Genomic DNA, 22,307 nt, shown 5'->3' with positions numbered 1-22,307 from the left:
ATTAATATAATGCAGCGTCCTAATTCTCACTGAGTTTTTAACTATTATTAAAACACAGCGTCCTAATCATCACTGAGTTTTAAACTATTAATAAAATGCAGCGTCCTAATTATCACTGAGTTTTTAACTATTAATACAATACAGCGTCCAATTCTCACTGAGTTTTAAACTATTAATAAAATGCAGCGTCCTAATTCTCACTGAGTTTTAAACTATTAATAAAATGCAGCGTCCTAATTCTCACTGAGTTTTAAACTATTAATAAAATGCAGCGTCCTAATTCTCACTGAGTTTTAAACTATTAATAAAATGCAGCGTCCAAATTTTCACTGAGTTTTTAACTATTAATAAAATACAGTGTCTAATTCTCACTGAGTTTTCACTATTAATATAGTTCAGCACCCTAACTGTCACAGTTGATATACCACTCTTTACTTTTTAAACAGCTTGTTCCACTGCAAGACGTATTTGGTTCACGGTAGTTGCTGTTGTGACGATGTTGTGTTTTGAGGGGCATCATTCTTCTGCGCCTCAGTTTGGAAGCCTGCGGGAAATTAACACAAATATGTATTGACATATTCTATTTCGGTAAAAAAAAAACAAAGAAATAAAAACCTTTCGCATTAAGAATGTCCTTTCTCAGAGTCCTGACTATTATTTTATTATATAAATCAGTCCAGTACTTTTGGCGTCAAAGTGCGACATACAGACAGTTACTTTCGTATTTATAATATTAGTAAACATGATAAAAAAACCATGTCACAATATCATACTGTATCTGAATATTGGACGTTTTCTAAAACAATCTGATTTGCAAATGAGTCTGATATAGTTTAAAAAAGGAAGATAATCATTACGATTATTAGGGCTCACCTTTGTTTCTTCTTCACATACCTTCTATCAATGTGCTGATCCCGGACTTACTCCCAGTTGGGTCGGCGCTACTCGCCAGTCTCCCGTTCGCCGCCTCCCACAGCGTTCTTGTCAACGACGCACGACCTCGCAACCGACTCGAAAAGTCTGTCACAAAAATGTATATTAAAGACTGTACACCAAGCATGAAGAACTATAGTCGGATACAGAATTGGTGACCAAAAATGTGCAAACAATGAGGTTGCCATAACGAAATAAATAAATAGAAATAATCTTTATCCAAATAAACTCATTACAAGTACTTTTGAATAGTCATATTTTGATTCTACCACTCATTTGGAATGCAGATTCATCGCAAGAAGAATGAGCAAGAAACTTGTGTGTTGCTCTTTTGAATAGATGTTTTTTTATATAAATAATTACAGTATAACAAGTAAGAGGCATGCGATAATCAACATAGAAATCGCTACACACTCATTATTAGTGTAATCAGATAATATTGTCAGTGCTATGGATTTTAAGTTTGTCTATAAAACACGACTTAACGAATAATTTTAGGCACTTCGTCAGAGAATATTAAATAACTGTGCTAGACATATAAAACTGTTAAAAATGAAGTCGTTTACCATCAGTAGGGTCGTATACTTGATTTATCACAGAGTAGTCAACCCCTAGTTATGTCCATTGAATAGATTTTATTTTACATAATGCAGTGCGGGTGACAGTTTCATTAATGTTTCGTTTCGCTCTTAAAAGTTGCAGCGATTTACAAATTATGACTTAGTATTTCAGCTGTACCACATTCGTAACATATAAAATCAATAATAACTGTATTAAATTGAATGTAGCAATCGTTAAATGTAGAGTAACTGTTACCCACATCACGGTACAGCGCACATGGTATATCTATATATATAAAATTCTCGTGTCATAGTTTTCGTTCCCATACTCCTCCGTAACGGCTTGACCGATTCTCATGAAATTTTGTGAGCGTATTGAGTAGGTCTGAGAATCGGCCAACATCTATTTTTCATCCCCCTAAATGTTAGGGGTAGTCCACCCCTAACTTTTTTTTTATTTTAAGGCAAAACAACGTTTGCCGGGACAGCTAGTGTAGTATAAAAAGAGAACTCACTTCTTAATTTCAGGAGCGCAGTGCACGAAATCATGCGACCAAAAGTTGTAGATAGGATTCTTGATCAGCTCCACGAACGTGATGAGCAGGCCCCACGGGTGGGGTCTATTCACGATCAGCCTCTCTAGCAGCATCCTCGTGATTTGCTCCTGCACAGCTTCCGAGTTCGCCTCGGCGAAGAGATATAGTAGGCAGCAAGAGAAGTAGTGAGTGTGACTGTTCGGGTAGCGCAGCTGGTTGGCAATCGCGTTGAGGAACAAATATCTGGAATTATGGGAATGGGTATTGTACAGGATTCCTTACATTCGGGCCGCTGGCACGACAATTCCCTATTTTTAAATATTTATATTTCTAGATTGGTTGCTATGGTTTTGTTATTATTCTTTTATCACTCCTATTGCTCTTGTTTTTGACACAATGTTAGTTACCATACGCCCATAAAACGGCTTGACCGTTTTTTCTGAAATTTGCAAATAGCATATTCAGTAGGTCTGAGAATCGGCTACTATCTATTTTTCATACCCCTAATAAGTGTGGTCCACCCTTAAGATTATTTTATGGGCAAATTTTTTTATTGTGTCATTATAAAATAGATACAACCCTAAATTTTCACCCTTCTATCACCAACCCCTATTTTTTTATAACGTTATTAATTTATATAGCAAAACGTTTGCCGGGACAGCCAGTATTTTTATAATATACTGTTACTTTTACATATTGCGCCTATAATTACCACCATCGTTGGCTGCACCGACCCCAGCGTCCCTATACACAGTCCCACACAGGTATAAAAAATTGCAATAAGATACCGAAGGTTATATTGGGTATACCCTTAAAGTAGATTCAAAACATCTGTTAAATACTGAGCAAAGCCAAGTGGTTGTACACTAAACGATTACTTGAAGTCCTTCATGTAATTGTTTAGTGTGTTTAGATCGTTTCGAGCGTGCAAGGCAATAGTTGTTCATGGTATGGCATGGTATTTTCATTTAATGTTAGACATAGACACCCATATAAATATACATTGTAAATAAACTGGCTTTAAAAAAAGTTATTAATCAACTAAGTTTCTTGCCAGTTCTTCTCAATTGAATCTGTACACTGAACTGGACGATGGTAATAATTATAATATAAAAATATTTGCCGTTCATAAGCGGCTAAAATGTCTTACATGAATAAATGATTTTTTAATTTGAATCTGGAATCGTTTCACTTCATTCTATAACTAATTGTGGTGTATAGTTTTTCACTAATAGTCAAGTCGAAATTTTAAACAAAATATTTATTCATGTACGTCTTTACAGACTTATGATATGCCAAATATAGCATCAGTTCGGAGAGATTTTGAGCCAAGAAGAAATAAATCCAGGCCTTATCTTTTCAAATTCAAATTCAAAAATCATTTATTCATGTAGGACATTTTAGCCGCTTATGAACGTCAAGTTTTTACATTATAATTTTTTTCCCTACCGTCCAGTTCGGTATATAGATCCAATTGAGAAGAACTGGCAAGAAACTCAATTGAATTACTTTTTTTTTTTAAATCCAGTTTATTTACAATGCATAGGTATTTATATAGGTGTCTATGTCTAACATTAAATGAAAATCCCGAACATGAAAACTATTGCCATGCACGCTCGTCATTCAAGTAATCGTTTAGTGAGTAATAGGCCTTGCTCAGTAAATATGATTTAACAGATGTTTTGAATTTATTTAAGGGTAATTAATTAAATGATCTTGTGTACAAGAATACAGATTCATTTATAAATATAAATTTGGGAGAATAGAGTGACCACCAGCACATGCTATTGCAAATGTAAAAACTCGTCCAATTTTCGTTCGATGTTCGATTTATCTCACGTGTGCACCTACCGTTAAATAGGCTTGCGTCAGCTGTCCTTAGTTCCTTATAAAATATTTTTTTTATTGTTAATTATAATAATAATAATATATTTTCAAGATTCTTATCAGAGATTGCGTAGTCAGAGGAACTGTAATCAGTTCGTAGCCTGAACAGACCAGTCTGTAGTTACATGTGTTTGTACTATGTCTACTATTTTAAAGATAGCTTCAGACATGTTACCTTCCTTCAAAATCGAAGTCGACAGTGAAGTTCTGGAAGATGTCCATGTGTGCAGAGTGCGCTATGGTGGTCACGTTTGGTGTTTGCCCCTTGGACCGAATGTATGATATCGCTCGCGTTCCCACGTAGAGCACTACCGCGTTCATCAGCTGGCTGTTGTAGCGGCGGCCAGGCTCGTTTAACACCTAAACATTGATTATTTACACATATTGTTAGGTGTATATACGGCCTCCTCACCGATTACGATTTTAATAATAGTTGTTGTCAAAATATTGTATGACATGTTGTAAAAAAAATTATAAAAAAGGGCAATAGAATTATTCTGCAAACATACATATTATTTATTATTTAACACATCTCAACAAAAAGGAACCCCACCACGACACATATCATATCATTATATAGCATAAAATAAAGTCACTGCCGCTGTCTGTCCCTATGTATTAAATGTTTAAAACTACGCAACGGATTTTGAAGCGGTTTTTATAATAGATAGAATGATCCTAGGGGAAGATACAGTCAAACCTCCTATAACGCGGTACTCTCAGAACGCGGTTTCCATATAACGCGGAGCTGAAATTGCGACATCCCTCCTATAACGCGGTACTCTTACAGCGCGGTTTCCGTTCAACAACGTCCCATCAGTTCTTTCCGTGCACCCAATGAATGGTTTTAACTGGATATGTTTATATCAGCGTGGTTCACGGGTGGGTGGTTCTCCTCATGCGCTATCTTCCACTTCTATATAAATAGTATCGACAATGTGTGTATATATATATGTGATCTTTTGACTACATTGTCGCGTGACCTATAGAAAAACTACGTTCTGCTTATGTCTTAGCCGCTTAAAACCAATGTGAAGATCAACCAAGTGAGGAAGATATTTTGCCCATTAAAAGAAGGCGAGTTAGGCGACTTTGAAAAGATTACATCATTTTACAAAAGTCTTTCTTTTGTTTTTGTTGGAAAACTGTTTTTTAGTTTAGTTTTTGTTTCATTTTTTCATCATTTCCTTATTTTTATTGAATTGAAGAGTTCATACTCTTCAATTCAATAAAAATAATTTATAATTTAAATTTTCTTTTGTATTTATTGGTCTCCATATAACGCGGTACGAATGATATATATTCCGAGTCTCTTATAGCGCGGTTTCCATACAACGCGGTAGACGGTTTCCATAGAACGCGCTACGAATTAGCCTGGTTTGTAATAGCGCGGGCGGTACGCACTCACCGCGTTATATATATATAATACATGTACACCCGTGCGAAGCCGGGGCGAGTAGCTAGTATAATATATTAAGGGGTACCTTCCAGACGTGCAGCACGCCAACACTAGATGGTACGGTGTTTCCCAACCTTTTTATAGTTACATGTTACTACATATAAATATAGTTTCTTTTTCATCTGAGCATAAGAATTTTAGAGATACTAGGGCCCCAACCTATGGCTCTAAAAAGTTTGGGAAATACTGTACCACCTAGTTTTGGCGTGAAAGTGCGACAGACATCCAGACAAACAGTAACTTTCGCATTTATAATATTAGCAAAGTATATTTTTTTATGTACTGCACATTGCCATAAAACATTTGTTAACTCGTATGTGTCACATAAATAACTACTGTTTATATTTATATGCGAAGATTACCACTTACCGTCGAGTTGGCTATCAGCTTGTTTGCCATTCCAAATTAGCAATCGCCAAACAGCAAAAGTCCGTCTATAGCTTATTACCTGCATATTACCACGCAGTTCAGACAGGAAGGTCACTGGCGCACGCGCTTTCAGATACGCGTCGAGATCCTGCTTGAACTGCGACGACGGCAAGATTGTTGTGTAGTTGATGACGGCACGCGGCGGTAGGCTGATCTCCGGCAGCAAGTCCACCTTCAAGTTCGGCGTGAAGGGATCAGGAAGCCGCATGTTCCTCGGGAACGCAGACAAGATGAGGTTCCTCATCTGAATGCAGTTGGGTGGTATTTCATCGCAGAAACTGTAATGGTAGTCGCAGAGGAACTCGGGGAAGTCGTGTAACAAGACTAGTAGTACTTTCAGAGTGCCTTTGTACAGCATCATGACGGGTGGCGCCAGTTCTGTATTGCGCAGGAACGGGTCCAAGAATTTGAACAAGTCGATGAGCAGTGTCGAGTACATTCCCCAGCCCTGTGGAATAATAAACTAATATTAAAATTATAGTTGATTATATCAAGGTACACTTTGTAATACGTCGTCTATAAGATCCATACATATAAATAAAATTGGAGTGTCTGTTTGTAATATTGAAATAAACGTTTTTACTGCATACAAATTAATATAAAGAAGATATTTACACCAAAATAACATTTTTTACAGTTTTCGTCTGTCTGTCTGTTTGTTCCGGCTAATCTCTGAAATGGCTGGACCGATTTTGATGGGACTTTTTTGGCAGGTAGCTGATGTAATCAGAAGTAACTTAGGCTACTTTTATTTTAGATAAAATCTATTACTTTAGAAAAATAAAGTCAAATACCACGCGGACGAAGTCGCGGGTACAGCTAGTAATATATATGACCTACAGTGAAAATTCTACTAAAAACTTCCGCTGTATGAAAACACTATAGGAGTCTAAGAATTTATAAATCCAAATGTATGCATTAATATACCCGCGAAACAAATAAAATAAAAAAAAACAGTGATATTAGAGATTACAAGGCGTGTCACCTTATGGATGGACTTATCTAGTCTGCTTATTTGATACTTAAATTACACAAAAATAAAAACGACGGCATTACTGGAGGAAGAAAGTATGACCGTGATGTCAATTAGACGCAAAAGGACACGAGGCCAGCCACTGGGCACGATCAGCCCTTCTCTCCCAGTCATTACCCGCGTCTGCTTACGTAATCCTGGAATGCTTGCAGTGTCCCCACAACGAAAACAAGTCCTCGGAACGGTGAGGTCGCTCCACGAAGCCTGTGAAGACACCAGGAATCTGCGCTTTTGGGAGTAGCTTGGCTGGCTACTCTAGTAGTCTGGCTCTGCACGCACTACGGCCTAAATGAGATGCTAATTGCGGAGACTGGAGTCCAACATACATTACATTACCCGTCTATACTATACCCTACGTCTTTCCGGCGTATATAAATTGGTTTTTTTTCTAAATAGTCGACGCTACAGAATTCTTCACATCGTCTATACTATACCCTACGTTTCGCTCGTCGTACGTCGCGTTTGTACTTTCCGGCGTATATAAATTGGTTTTTTTTCTAAATAGTCGACGCTACAGAATTCTTCACAAACAGCTTTGTTCAAAACAAACCTTTTGCTGCGGTGTCACTGCCAGCACACGGTTGATGAAGGCGCGGTGTGCCACAATCTCGAGCCAAGCAAAGCTGAACCCAGCCGCGTTGCTGGGCCGGATAATGCGTAGTGTGTGACAGAACGCTGTCAGTACCTGCGACATTTCATACAGTTATGACACTTACATACAGTTTTTATTTTTCTATTTTGTTTTCTAGGTTGTCTATATTTATAGATCATTCCGATAAAATCTATTGAGACTCAAATGATACATTTTGTAGTTATAATTTGTTGTGTAATGTGTTCACTTTATTTTGTTTATGCTTTTAAAAATAATCACTTCAAAAATAACTAAATAAAAATATATAAATATCTCAGGATAATTCACCCAGCGCCATCTAATCCTAAGGTAAGTAAAGCTTGTTTTACTACTTACTACTTGGGTACTAAACAACTGATATAAATCCATAGTTTTTCTTGTAAATACATACATACTACACATAGAAAACATCTAGATCGATTCAAACAATAGTACTTTCATTAATAAAAATGTTTGTACTTTGGGAGGAATCGAACCCGCGACCATCGGATGTAAAGCGGTGTACTAAACCGCTAGACCACCGAGGTTGTCGAATAACTAATCATAAAGAGTATATAATTCCTACTAGACAAAAATATTTTTCCACTTAATTTTAAAATTCCTTTTCATTTCGCGCTGCTCGGTTATGGAACAAATATACGCAGATACAGGAAAGTCCATCAATCGTTGTTTTAAGATTGAAATCTTGCTATTTATCGACCTTTAGATTAGTTTCATCAGAGATATATGTAGATATCTATAGTTGTATATGTATGTATATATATATATATAACTTTTATTAATGTTTATTTTATTTATTATTGTATATTTTATTATAATGATAATATAATTCGCCATTTAATATGTTCAATTTTAAATATTTTATTTTTTTATCTTTTGAGATTTTAACAAAATGAGTTTTAATTGCACAGGTGTCTGTGATACATTGTTGGGTGACTGGTAGAGATCTGAGATAAGTCCACCTTTGCTCACTTTGTATATATTTAAGTTTAGAACTGTATTTAAAAGTGCAATAAAGAATATATATATAATTGTGAACAAAAATATTTTTTGTTAATTTAATACGCAGATGTACGCGTAGAGCCGAGTATCTGAAACGTGTATATGTCGTCATCACGTTAACTTACATAACTCATTGCCTCTAAAACAGGTTCCGCCATGTTCATGTCGAGGAACAAAATGATCTGTGATATGGGAGCTGCTAATATCTTTGATATCCAGGGATCGTAGTAATGATTAATATGTCTTATACAGTAATTACGTGCGCGTGCTTTCTATCTACCTAATGCTTGCGATACGTGCGTGCGTGAGTGCGTGCGAGCGTGCGTGCGTGCGTGCGTGCGTGCGTGCGTGCGTGCGTGCGTGCGTGCGTGTGTTTGTGTGTATGTGTTAAAGCATCCATCGAATAGGTCCGTGCTCAGCATAAATGCTGACCCGGTTGTGGCGCTGCAACGCTGTTTTTCAGCACCATAACTGGGGTGGTGTGTTGCTGTGTTGTACACGATTTAAGAAATGTATACTAAATATATAATAAAATGATATAAATTAATATACATGAATACAAATTTAGCTCAAATAGTATATTTTTATTTCAATACATGCATAAGAGGTGTCGTAGAGTACTCTATGAGATTATAGGCTGTCAGTATGCGTTTGCCAGAAAAACTCAACTCACCTTGTTCAAGAGGTTCAGCTTGGGGGTTGGGTTGCCGCCGTCCGCAGTATTCTTGAGCAGCAGCGTCACGAGCTTAACGAACGAATCGCACATCGTGTAAAACTTCTCCCTCTTCGACGGCACCTGGGGTGGGTTCAGCCTCTCCTCGTTCAGCAGTTGATACGTATTCTTGATGCACATCTGCGTGGCGATCTTGATGAATCTAGTGACCATCTCCTCCGACTTCAATATGCCGTTCATGTTCATACGGTGGACGTACAGATTGAAATTCTGCGCGAACTCTATCTCTGTTTGTGGATTGAGCATGTGAGTTCTCCATTCGCGGAGTAGGCTCTCTGTTTTCTCTAGCAGACCAGGTGGATCCTCGAATTCTCGTGATTGCTAGAATAGAATAGAAAATCATTTATACAAATAAACTTATATGAAAGCATCACACGTCTCATCACAAGAAGAACGAGCAAGAAATTTGCGTGTTGCTCTTTTAAATAATTTAGTTCGTTTTATATTTTTAAGTTGAAACGTGTGAATACAGACCACCAACCAGCACCAATTCTTTAGACTCAAAATATGAAACACACGACTAACGGAGTGGACTTATAGAGCGACTGAAGGCCAAATTCCGCCTGACGGATAATACGACTTTAGTCTGATTACACCTTGGGAGGTTCGAACCTCGGCTCGGGCCGTCATAATTTGACCCCCTTTTGAATTGGACAGTCAACCGTTCAGAGAAGACTTTGATAACCTCTTTCTAGATCAATAATTATGTTTATTTGCAAGGAAAAATGTTAATTTGTTCTTGCATTCTGTCAATGGGTAATAAAAGAGCAACAATTATGTTGCTCTTTTATTACTAAATATGGACGTTTTAATTAATACTACACTTACACGAACTGCCATAATTCCCGCGTGTAAATGTGCAGTCGGTCCGAGGGGTGACCTCTCGCCCAAATAGCCGCTAGGGTCCTGATTGACCCTCAGCATCTCGATCAGCGTGCCCAGCCCCTCCGGCGGGGGTTGTCGCGAGTGCGTCATGATGCGGACGAGCATATCCGTAGTATTGAACAAGTCCGCCTCGGTCACAAACGTGTTGTTCCTGTCGTCTACTAGGTACAGCTGCACCAGTTGCATTGCAAACGCCACGGACATGTAGTTAGCCCCGTTTTCCATCATGTGGGCAATGGCGATGTCGTACTGCGAAAAATATGATTAACTGTTCACTAACTAAAATATAGCAATACAATATAACTTGCATGTCAGATTGAAACTATTGTGAAACCTTCCCCATGGAAACTATTGTGATAAATTCATGGTGGATTTACCATGATGGACTAACTGACCTCGTGGTCAACTTATCATCCTCCACTGGTGCCCCGCCAGCATAAACCGTTAGCGCAGGCGGGTGCACTATTCCATTATCACTCATAAGAAAAAAATATATATCATTATTACTAATACTATTCAGAAATGAAAATGAAATGAAATTTATTTGCGTATTATACAGTTAGATATTCAGTAGGTAGGTAATAGGTAATAATATTAACAATTGATGATAATAAATCATTTTTACTAGTATTATAAATGCGAATGGAACTCTACGTCTGTCTGTCGAGTGTTTATGCTAAAAATCGGGAGTTAAATCAAATTGTACACAGATAGTTTAAACCCTGAGAAAGGACGTAGACGTACTTTTTAATGAGAAAAAAGGGTTGAAAGGGGAAATGAAAGATTGCATGGAAGTATCGTCATATTTAAAGACTAGAAGCTAAAATTATTTATATCCTTATTTCTTTATTTTTATTACAAAAATGGGACTGTAAAAAAGTTAACAAATAATTATGAATACTGTATAAGACAGTATAAGTACATACCTGGTGCAGGTTAACCAAATGATTTCTGATGAGGCAGTCCACAGCCTCTATATTGTATCTGAGATCTTCCCTGCACTCTGTGAGGCAGCCGGTGATCTGCTTAGTGGTCCACGCATGTCCATAGAGCCGGCCGTCCTCCAGCAGCTTCAGTACACGGACGTGGATGTCGCGGTAGCGTGTCAACATCTCCAGATGATCGCCGGTGGCTGCAGGCTGGACCATGTGCCCATCTAGCAGACCTTCAACAGCCTGTTGTATTCAAGGATTTTAAACTCACTTTAGTGTAGTGTTTCACAACCTTGGGCACACGCACCATGGGGGGAAATTTGGTTGTTGGCAATTCGAAAATGAATTCGAAACGAGTTTCCCTCCGGGCCATTTAAATGTAATGCTAGATGTCGGTGCCCAAGTTAACGAAAAAAGTAAATTTTTAAATAATTGTGGTAAATAATTATTAGATATAATTTCGCTTCAAATTTAGCTGAATGTGATTTAGTGCTCTAAACGATTTACAGGTAAAAAAAAAGATTTGGCTCGATATAATGCAACGTGGAGACTATAGACTGAAGCTAACCAAATTGTAACTTAATATAAAATTCTATGTGCCGCAAGCATAAATGACAAGGATCTCACTAAAATAACATAATAAATGAATTGAAACAGTTTAAGAAATACATTCGAGTCTGACGTAACCAGATATAACAGTGATGATGGAAGTTTTATGGTTATACCATTTCCATAGAAATGGGCTGACATCATTGGACTGTAAGAGTATCCAGATACTTAATATTTAGAAAAAGTTATTTTACTATTTTGTACTCTGTGCTTTGATTAGTTCTTAATGTTGTCGTCCGTTTCGTCCGTCCGTGCTCGAATAAAGAATATACAATCGTCGTCATCCGCCTTTATTATTTTATAAAACCCAAGTGGCCATCCTCACAACACAAGTCAGGAGTATCAAGGCCACAAGGCATTGTAATGCCAGGAAATTCAGGTGAGATATTAAGGACAAAGAGAGCTTTGGCATTATCCTCTCCTAGATTATCTTGCAAGAAACTAAGATGTAATACAGGATTATAGATTCCGAAACAGAATAAGAACAGGTTTGAAACAAAATCAGAGATTATTAGATTTAAGAAAACCTCAAATATGGATTAAATAATATTTACCTTCTGCAAAAGAGTGCAACCAGAGGCAATGTCACGGTTCCTTTTCGCTATATACAAACATTCCAATAATGCGTGCATGTTTCCAGCTTGTACTGTGAGGGTTGGTACACCGACCGAGTTCGCCAGGAACATGTCTGCAGCCGTGATCAGCGCCGTCATCTCATCCGCACCATACACCTGAGTGGGGTTCATAACTTGGCTGAATGTCAGCTGAGGTATCTGTTCCTTTGCTGATGGTCTAGCAATGAACATGCCCGCATCTCGAATAGGCATAAAGCCTGGTATATTGCACGCGAATTCTTCGTATACAGATATTTGCAGATCCGTCGGTCCGCTCAGACGAAGACGGAGCCTTTCCGAGATTCTCTCATTCTGGTAGGACAGCGCGACAGCGTCGTAGTAGCGCCTGCCCTCCTGCCGTGCGATCTTTCTAATCTCATAGTCGTTTATCAATCTTTTGTCGAGTTCCGGTAAAGCCTTTTCCACGGCTGTTTTTTGAATAAAAGCACATGCGAGTTCCATATTTTCAGTAGCTAGCACTGCTGCTGCGCTTTCCACGACTTCCTAAAATACATTTATGCGTTTAAAATTAAAAAAAAATATATATAAATATAAAGATGTGGGAGAAATAATATGGATATATTAAAAACAAAACTTAAGTTTTATTTACTGGTACAGCCCATTTGTGATGTGTGGATGTAAGGCATGTGCCTGGGTGTAGTAGTTAGGATATTAGTTAGGATTTTCATTTAATGTTAGACATAGACAACTATATAAATACCTATGCATTGTAAATAAACTGGATTAAAAAAAAAAAAAGTAATTCAATTGGATCTATATACCGAACTGGCCGGTAGGGAAAAAAATATAATGTAAAAACTTGAAGTTCATAAGCTGCTAAAATGTCCTACATGAATAAATGATTTTTTGAATTTGAATTTGATAAGAACATACCTGTTGCGGTGCTGAAGACATCAAGGCTGTGATGAATGCGGTCTTCAAGTTGGTGTTAATGGTGGTAATGATCTGCTCGCGGCAATTGATCATCGCCATACCAGCAGTCAAGTTCCTCATCATGTGATGAGCGCAAATTCGCATTCTCATTTCATCCGCGTCCAGAGCGAAATCTTTTCTAATTATATGTTCGCAGGTAGTCAGTGCATACTTCATTGACCTGTCCACTACTGGATGAATCCATTCCTGAATTGACCTCTCTATTGCGGGTCTAACGAACTGTTTCAAATGTGGGTAATTTTGGAATAGAATAATGTGCGGGTTGTAGATTATCTTTTGACCAAAGCCTGAAGTTGATGAGACATTGATGTCTATATAGCTAAATCTGGGCTCTGGTAATTCTATCATGCCGATCATACTGGGGTCGTTGGTGATAAGGGCCCCGGTAGGCGTTGCAGGTACGGCCAGGTCCTCTGGCATTAACATAGGTGGTTGCGTCATCATTTGTACTTGTGGAGGAATCAATACAGCCTGAGGCACCGGTATAGCATTCGGCGGCTCATTATTCGGCTTGGGCTGGGAAAGCTGGAACTCTATTAAGCGGAGTTTATCGGGATCTTTCAAGTATAAAGTCGGTTTGAGGTCTGTTATGTTTAGGCCGAGGTTTTTGCATAGGACTTCAATTTCAAACTTCAAGTTCAATTTCAAATCCTGCTCTGTATGAAGTTCCGCAAGGACGTTCATAAGCGACATTGTCCAAGGATTTGGGGGTCGAAACACGACGCTTTTAGAGCAAGACTCCAAGATTTTCGCGACGAATGGGACCGCATACAGCAGCTCTTGTTGACCTTTGTGATATGCTTCAAGTAATAAAGATTTGAGATCTAAATGAATATGTAAAATGGGTTGATTGCGTGCTAAGGTTATCATGCCAAGCCAGTGGCCAAGATTTTTGAGTAGTGAACGGTCAGAAAAGTTGGCAATTCCTTTATAAGAACGTAACAGTACTCGGATGTTACGATATGTCTCTTCGGTGACCATTTTGTTGATGTCACGAATTTTAAGAACATCAAGGAAATTGGAATACAGTACGTGGAAATTTAATTCGATAGACGCACGCTTCATGACTAGATATTGAGATAGCCATGGATAGTACTCGTCAGTGATTATTTCCTTGAGCTCTTCACATTTTGTCTGGAGGTTCAATTGACTGAGGTTATTGAAAATGAAGGCTGTTTTATCTTGTACAGCCTCTGGGGGAGAATTAATATTTTCCTCCCTGTCTGTTGCAGTAAGAAGCGTATCGATATTGGTTGCATTCGCAATGGAAGGTCTACTCCCTAAACCCCCAAGTCCGCTATTCGAGACTTTCGACATAGCTGACATATCCGAATGTGCGCTTACGACGGCCCTAAAATAGTAATAAAAATTAATAGTACCAACAGAACATTTTAGTCAAATATATCAAATAGATTTTACAAATGTTTGATATAAACTATGGAAGAGTGGAGCCTCTTGACACAGGCATCTTTATGCTTAAAAGGAGTCTTCCACAACTGTAGAATGTAATTGTAAAATTGTGTTATCTAAATAAAGAATTTTTAATTTGATTTTGATTTAGATAAATTTAATTGTATAAATATTTACACATATATAAAAAACAAACAAGTGTGAATATGGATGTTTAATGTACCTGTAAGGCGCAGAAGCAACAGCAGGACCTTGATTCAGCATTGCTGAACCGGGCGGTAAAACTGGACCTTGAGGTTTAGTAGGCGGTTCTTGACTCTGCAGACCATACTCGGTGTACTCGATCAGATGTGGTGGGAATTCACTAAAATGTGGAATAGCTCTTACATGCTCACAGTACTTGTGGTAATCCTTGAGACGCGATTTGAATCGATCTAGAGCAGCTATGCCGAAGTGATACATTTTAGAGCCCTCCGGTTTCCTTAGCGCATCAAGCACGAATCGTAGAGCTAAACCCAACGAAACGTAACTTGGCACGAGTCCTTTTTCGATAATGCCGCCGAATAGTTGAGCGGTTATGTGCAATTCCTTATCCGGATACTGAGGGAAAAACTTGTATTCTTCAAAGAGATTACGTAGCATACAGGAGAACACACCCTGTTCTCTTTTATTTGGAGAATCTTGAAATTTCTTCAACATATCCAATACTTCATCTATAGACAAAGTAGGATGCGGTGGATGATTGTATATTCTTTGAAAATAACCATTTACTTCATCTTCTATTTCCTTTGTGACATTATGCATCATTTCAGGAAAATGTATAGATTCCGGAATACGTGGTTTTTCCATCGGTGGCATAGGAGCCATTCTGGCTAGAGCTCCCATATTGGCCACATTTGCATTATGGGGTATCGGCATCATTGCAAAAGGGCTATTAGGTGCTACGCCCATCAATCGAGAAGGTGAGCCTGGTGCAGCAACTAACGGGCTAAAAGTTCCCGGCATAGGAAAAGCGGTGTTTGCCGGAGCTGCCAAATTCATGTTAGCTACATTTGTCGTCAAATTAGCGATGGCTTCAACGTGCGGAGTGAACAACTGCCCGCCTAAACCTATGGCTGGATTAAATGATGCTTCTATTATTCTCTTGTGTGGACGAGCTATACCGATGTTTTGTCTTTTGTTAATTAATATCGGTTGGCAGCTAGCGATAACGTTGTATATAGCCTCCTGCAATTCTGGTTGCACGTTTGGTATGCACAACTGCAAGCAAGTTAACATTGTGGTTATAGTCTCGTTAGGAAGCTGCGCTGCTTTTGGCAATTGTTCTTCTGGTTTCATGAGCATCTGAGGGCATCTTCTCTGTAAAAATTTAACCATAGCTGATACGAATATCTCGCCATGGTCTCTGATCTTGTCAGTCAACCACTTGTCAAGTTTTAGGTACTCACGTCGTGATGCTAAACAAGCTAGGTCGATAACGAACGAGAAAGACTGTACATTTAATAATAATGACAGTGCCTTCAGATCTTGTGCAACATCTAATATTCTGGACAATTTTGACTGATCGCATTCGCCTCGTATGTACCAATCCGCCATGGAATGCATTATGATCGGCTTTACATTGGGATTTTGTGTGTGCCAAGCATGATGTAAAATAGTTCCAGAATTAGGATGATTCCCTAAAAAGATTGGTATAAGCATCGTCATGAGCTCTTGCCTAAAATCAGTTATAGGTGGTGGTATTTGTAGTAAAGCGAGCAGCAAGATATCGGGACAGTGCTGTAATGGAAACTTGAGTAAATCATGAACTTGTATATAGTAGCCATGCTCAGCAGTGTATATAAGAAGTTCTACCAAACAAAGGCATCGCCATGAGGCTATTTCCTTATTCTCCGTTTCTGGTGGAGACTTGAGAAGTTCAATCTGTACCGGATGAAAAGGATGATCAGCGAAACAGAAAATATCCGGATGTTTAATGATGGTGCTGATTAGGCTCATTTGTCCCTCCAAATTGGCCCAGCGACGACAGAGGTAGTCAACAGGAAATATGTTTGCAGGATAACCTGCGCTCTGCAGGCCTAGACGTAAAATCGAGAACAATAAACTCAGTCCTTGCCTGTCAGGAACTAGAAATTCAGGATTATCCAGTTGTAGTATTACTTCCTTCCAATTCAAATTAGAGGCGAGCTCCTTGAGCGTTTGCACGAATATATCAGGGTTCCATGTCTTCCCATGATTAAGACTCAGCGTTTCTTTTTTAGTCTCATGTGTCATCCAATAGTTGCCCGGTGTTTGTATTTGTGGGCCATCTTGGATTGTGGTGTGGTATCTGATCATTAAGGAGATCATTCTGGCAACGTCTATAGCCGTTGGCTCGCGCGTCCCAAAATTCAGCATGTTGTTCTTGCAGTCTTCCACTGAGGAAGTAAATGAATAGCCGATATCTCTGATAATGTCTGCTAGTGAGTTATCCATCATTGCAGCTGTCATATCAGGAGCTGTGGTCATTTTCTCAAAAGGCGATTATGTATCGTCGGGATACAGTAGTGGAGCTACTACGATTAGCTCCAATTCTAATAATTCTTTAGTCACAGTCGCTAGTGTTTGTTGAGCAACGTTAGTTAAGTCTGGAATACTGCAGGGCTACAGTCCTGAAGACCTGCACGCTCCACTTGATGGCCGCGTTCTGCAACATAATGCCAATGATAATTGCCAATAAGTATTGGTCATTTTATCATTTAAGACTTCATATAACATAGAGTAAAATAAAGATATGAACAACATATAATAAAGAACACATGTAATTACAATAAGGCATCCTATTTGCCAAAAACAATCTTTTCAAGACAACTTTAGGGACTCGGATATTATGTAACAGGTAGTAGTATGCAAATAGGAGAAAAGAAAATAAAATACCAAACATAAGGATAAAGGAAAATAAACTATATCTATAATTATAATAAATCTGTAGAGAGGTCAATTCTGTACATGAAATATATTTCCAAAATAACTATCTGGGGGTGATTAGTGATCGATACTGATGCCAAAAATGCAATCAGTAAATATTCTGTCTGTCTGTATGTTCGTTATAGAAACAAAAACTACTCGACTGATTTTAACGAAACTTGGTACAATCATTCTTCATACTCCTGGGCAGGGTACAGTATACTTTTCATCACGCTACTATTAATAGGAGAGAGAAGGGAAATGTTAGGAAAACACATCCAAACCACTGAACCGTGAGGAAGGACATAGGCTACTTATTTTACGAAAAACGATGGAAACGCAGACGAAGTCGCGGGCAACAGCTAGTAAGTACAATAAGAATTAAAATGTATACAAACTACCTATATATATATCTTATATATAAAATTCTCGTGTCACAGTTTTCGTTCCCATACTCCTCCGAAACGGCTTGACCGATTCTCAAGAAATTTTGTGAGCGTATTGAGTAGGTCTGAGAATCGGCCAACATCTATTTTTCATCCCCCTAAATGTTAGGGGTAGTCCACCCTAATTTTTTTTTTTAAGGCAAAACAACGTTTGCCGGGACAGCTAGTATATATATATATAATTATTAATGCACATTATCGTATATATCTCACCCGGGTCTTGAAAATGTTGTTTTGCCAGTGATACGATTTCAGTCTTTGAAGAATGTCTTCTCAATATTAACGACAGCCTGCTGCAGTAGTTAATTCAGTCCTGACAACTGATTAAGTAAAGTGTTTGTCAGTTTCAATATCTGCAAACAGCATGATTTAATTTAGCACTCAATCAAACGATAGCGACAACTAACAAGAAATGTGAAATAAGTAATGATAAATAAGAGAATTCAGAATTTATAAAACTTATACAATATATTTATTTTTTACTAGCTGTACTCGCGACTTTGTCCGCGTGGAAAATAACTTTATTTTTCTATAATAAAGTAGCCTAAGTTAGGAGTAACTTAGGCTACTTTATTTTAGATCTAAAATAAAAGTAGCCTAAATTACTCCTTATTACATCAGCTACCTGCCAAAAAAGTCCTGTCAAAATCGGTCCAGATATTTCAGGGATTTTTAACGGATTTTTACGTAACAAACAGACAGACGGACAGAAATTATAAAAAATGTTATTTTGATATATGTACCGTATATATATTCATATGCATGTACTTAGTAAAAAACGGTTATTTCAATATTACAAACAGACACTCCAATTTTATTTATATGTATAGATGTATAGATTATTATTAATTACACAATTGTGCAGTACTATTATTTTCCATGTTTATTTATTCATTAATTATATTTCCACATTAATTATACCAGCAGACCCAGCCACGCGTTGTTGTGGCTAAGGTTCTTGAATAAAATAATATTGCGACTATAAATTGAAATGTAAGCTATTCTTTCAAGTTGGATCAAATTGCACACAATGTGCAATTCAAAGTTGCAATCGGTTCAGTAGTTTGGAGTCCATCGCGGACAAACAACGTGACACGTAATTTTTATATATTATATAAAGATTATATACCATAGTACAGAGTATAGGGAGGGGACGCCCTAAGAAAAGATGGATGGATTGTGTGAAAGATGATATGAATAAAAGATCTCTATATATCTCTATCGGTCGTCATATTCAAAAATGGGATAATAGGCAAGGGATAAAGGCAATGATGATGAGTACAGAGTGCCTTGTGGGAAAGTCCATGAACAAACATGATATTGTCAAAAACTATATTGTATGTCGCATAATATATTGACTAAATAAACTATTTTTGTAGTGTATTGTTTTGTAGCGCGGTGGTTATCCTCATCAGTGTAGCGTTATGTATGTTGTGATGAGGTGTCGCTACATAATATATTATTTATTGTAGTATGTAGGTAGTGAGTATACCGGTAAAATGATTGCACGATTTATTATACAATATTAAGTAAGTAGTGTTCTACATGGCTTGTTAATAACGTGTACAGTCGACGCGGAGTCGGGACGTAGACTGATTTTACACTTAACTTAAATCTATGTTAGTGGAGGCATAAACTAATGGAAGGGTCTCAAGGGTCGACAGAAATATTACAAGTGTAAGCACATATTAATACAAAACAAGTTGTTTTTCAATCAACAAATATTAAAAACACGAAAGATTGTGAGTATGGATGGATGTTTGTTGTTACTCTTTCACGCAGAACTACTGAATGGGTTTTGAAATAGAAATAATCTTTATTCAAATAAACTCATTACAAGCAGTTTTGAATAGTCATATTTTGATTCTACCACTCATTCGGAAAGCAGATTCATAGAATAGAATAGAAAATCATTTATTCAAATAAACTTACATTGAAGCACTTTTGAATAGTCATAACATTTTTTTTTTTAATCTACCGCTCATTCGGAATGCTGTCTCATCACAAGAAGAACAAGCAAGAAACATGTGTGTTGCTCTTTTAAATAATTTATTCTTACTTACAATTTAAGTTTAAGTGTGTGAATACAAACCACCGATTAGCACTAATTCAATGAAATAATAAAATCACAAGAAGAATGAGCAAGAAACTTGTGTGTGGCTCTTTTTAATAGATGTTTTTTTATATAAATAATTACAGTATAACAATTAAGAGGCATGCGATAATCAACATAGAAATCGCTACGCACTCATTATTAGTGTAATCAGATAATATTGTCTGTGCTATGGATTTAAAGTTTTTCTATAAAAACATTATTATCGTTAACGAATTCTTCATTTTTATAGTAAGCATTTTGCAAAGGAACTGTTTTATTTGACATTTAAATCTTTTTTCTGGCAGATTTATAACAGAATTTGATTAAACATAACAGTTACATTACATTAACTTGTGACATCAAAATCACACATAGGCTATAAATTTCATGCAGGTGAAACAGGAAAAGTGTGAAAGTGAAAAGGCACAGCTAGTATATAATAAACACTGACAAAGGAACTTTTAATTATTACCTACATCTGTATGAAGTCTGTTATATAAGGACATAACAGTACAATAAACACAGGGGTGTTTCCATGAGCCAGTTTTAGTTAACATAATATTTTACATATATCTTACAGGAATGAACTAGTAAAATATTATTATTAATCTAACCCAAAAAGCCAAAGCAAAAAGTTTCATTGTTTTAGTTTAAAAAATTAGGAATTTCCATACAAATTTTATTTTACCCTAACGGGTAATAACTTTAAATACTTTAAATGTAATTTATTTATATTAATCAAAATCCTAAAGAATAAGTTTCAAGCTACTAGCCTTAAAAATGACAATACTTCCATACAAACTTTCAATACCTAACAACAACCCTTTGTTCGCATTAAAAAGTAACCTATGTCAGTAACCTATACCTACCTCAGAGTCTAGACTATCTGTGTACCAAATTTCGTTTAAATAGGTTCAATAGTTTTGGTATGAAAGTGCGACAGACAGATTTACTTTCTTATTTATAACATTAGTAAGGATTAGAACAAACAGACAACACAATTCATGTCACATTCCAATAATAGGCAACAAAAACAACCTACATAAATTGTATCTTGTCTTTCTGTATAATAATAACATAACTTCACTACTACTAAACCCAAATATATAGTTGAAAGTGAAATTCAAGACTAAAAATGGAAACAAATAAAGTCCTTGTCAAATAAAATTTGTTTCATAGGGCTCCTATCACTTCTTTTTATACACAACTAGCTACTTCGCAAGGGTGTACATGTATTATATATATATATAAATAAACCATTATTTTGTATGATTTTCAGTGGTAGAATCAAAATATGACTATTCAAAAATGCTTGTAATGAGTTTATTTGAATAAAGATTATTTCTATTTCTATTTTTGAATCACTCCATCTATTAAAAAACAGCTTCATAATCGGATGCATAGTTTTAAAGATTTAAGCATACATAGAGGCAGACACTGACAGCAACTTTATTTTATACTATGTAATTATAATATGATTTTTTTTTTTTTGCATAACAAAAAAAAAAAAATTGGTTTTTAATGGCATCTTTGTAACCACAGGATAAAATAAATTTGTAACAAATATGGTGGAATTAAAAAAAAGTTGAGGGTAATTGTTTAAACTTGTTAAACTAACATTGTTAAATTTTAAATATTGTTTTGTAATGGTGCAAAAAAACAATTTTGCTTTATTAAAATAAAATATATTTCTATTGATATGTATGATGTAATAACACAAATCTAAAGTCAATACATTGAGGAAGAGTGGCCTCATCCTAATATAGGTTTATCTAAACTTTTTTTTATTTGATATTGAGGATTTTATAAACATAAAAATATAAAATTAAGGAGCAAAGTTGATTACTCAATAAAGGATTACTCAAATGACATACATGCATGGCAATGCATGCAGTTGTTTATGTACAGGATTTTCATAGGTCTTTTCCTGAAAAACAGTGTTGCAGCGCTGAAGCCGCTGCAGCATTATGCTGAGCACGGACCTGTTCAGTAGATGCTTCGACAGACATACATATGCATGCACATGCGCACACACATAATTTGTGTGCTGTTTTTTTTTTTTTGTTTAATGTGTGTTTTAGTTTTTTCTTCTGCTGAATAAATATTATTTCATTTCATTTCATATAATGTTAAACATAGACACCCATATAAGTATATAATGTACATGTAATGTGATGTATATAAACTTTTAAAAAAAAATAGAAATTCAGTTA

General features: G+C 36.6%; 1 protein-coding gene across 1 annotated transcript; it reads right to left on the bottom strand.

Annotated features, from left to right (window-relative positions):
* Nucleotides 1-75: 75 nt before the first annotated feature.
* LOC131854152 (CCR4-NOT transcription complex subunit 1-like) lies at nt 76-17,530 on the bottom strand. The gene is given in 14 exon segments (XM_059205285.1): nt 76-544; nt 895-1,020; nt 2,009-2,272; nt 4,092-4,276; nt 5,824-6,252; nt 7,388-7,522; nt 8,596-8,676; nt 9,144-9,524; nt 10,032-10,337; nt 11,015-11,263; nt 12,184-12,747; nt 13,138-14,548; nt 14,831-17,234; nt 17,524-17,530. Coding segments are annotated over 13 exon segments (6,495 nt in total). The 3' UTR covers nt 76-544; nt 895-941.
* Between the last annotated feature and the right edge of the window lie 4,777 nt (nt 17,531-22,307).

Source organism: Achroia grisella, unplaced genomic scaffold (genome assembly GCF_030625045.1).
Source record: "Achroia grisella isolate CSIRO2021 unplaced genomic scaffold, CSIRO_AGI_Agris_v1 utg970, whole genome shotgun sequence".
In the NCBI taxonomy this organism is placed as follows: domain Eukaryota; kingdom Metazoa; phylum Arthropoda; class Insecta; order Lepidoptera; family Pyralidae; genus Achroia; species Achroia grisella.
The sequence above is the reverse complement of the archived record's forward strand: the minus strand, read 5'-3'. Positions and strand labels throughout refer to the sequence as shown.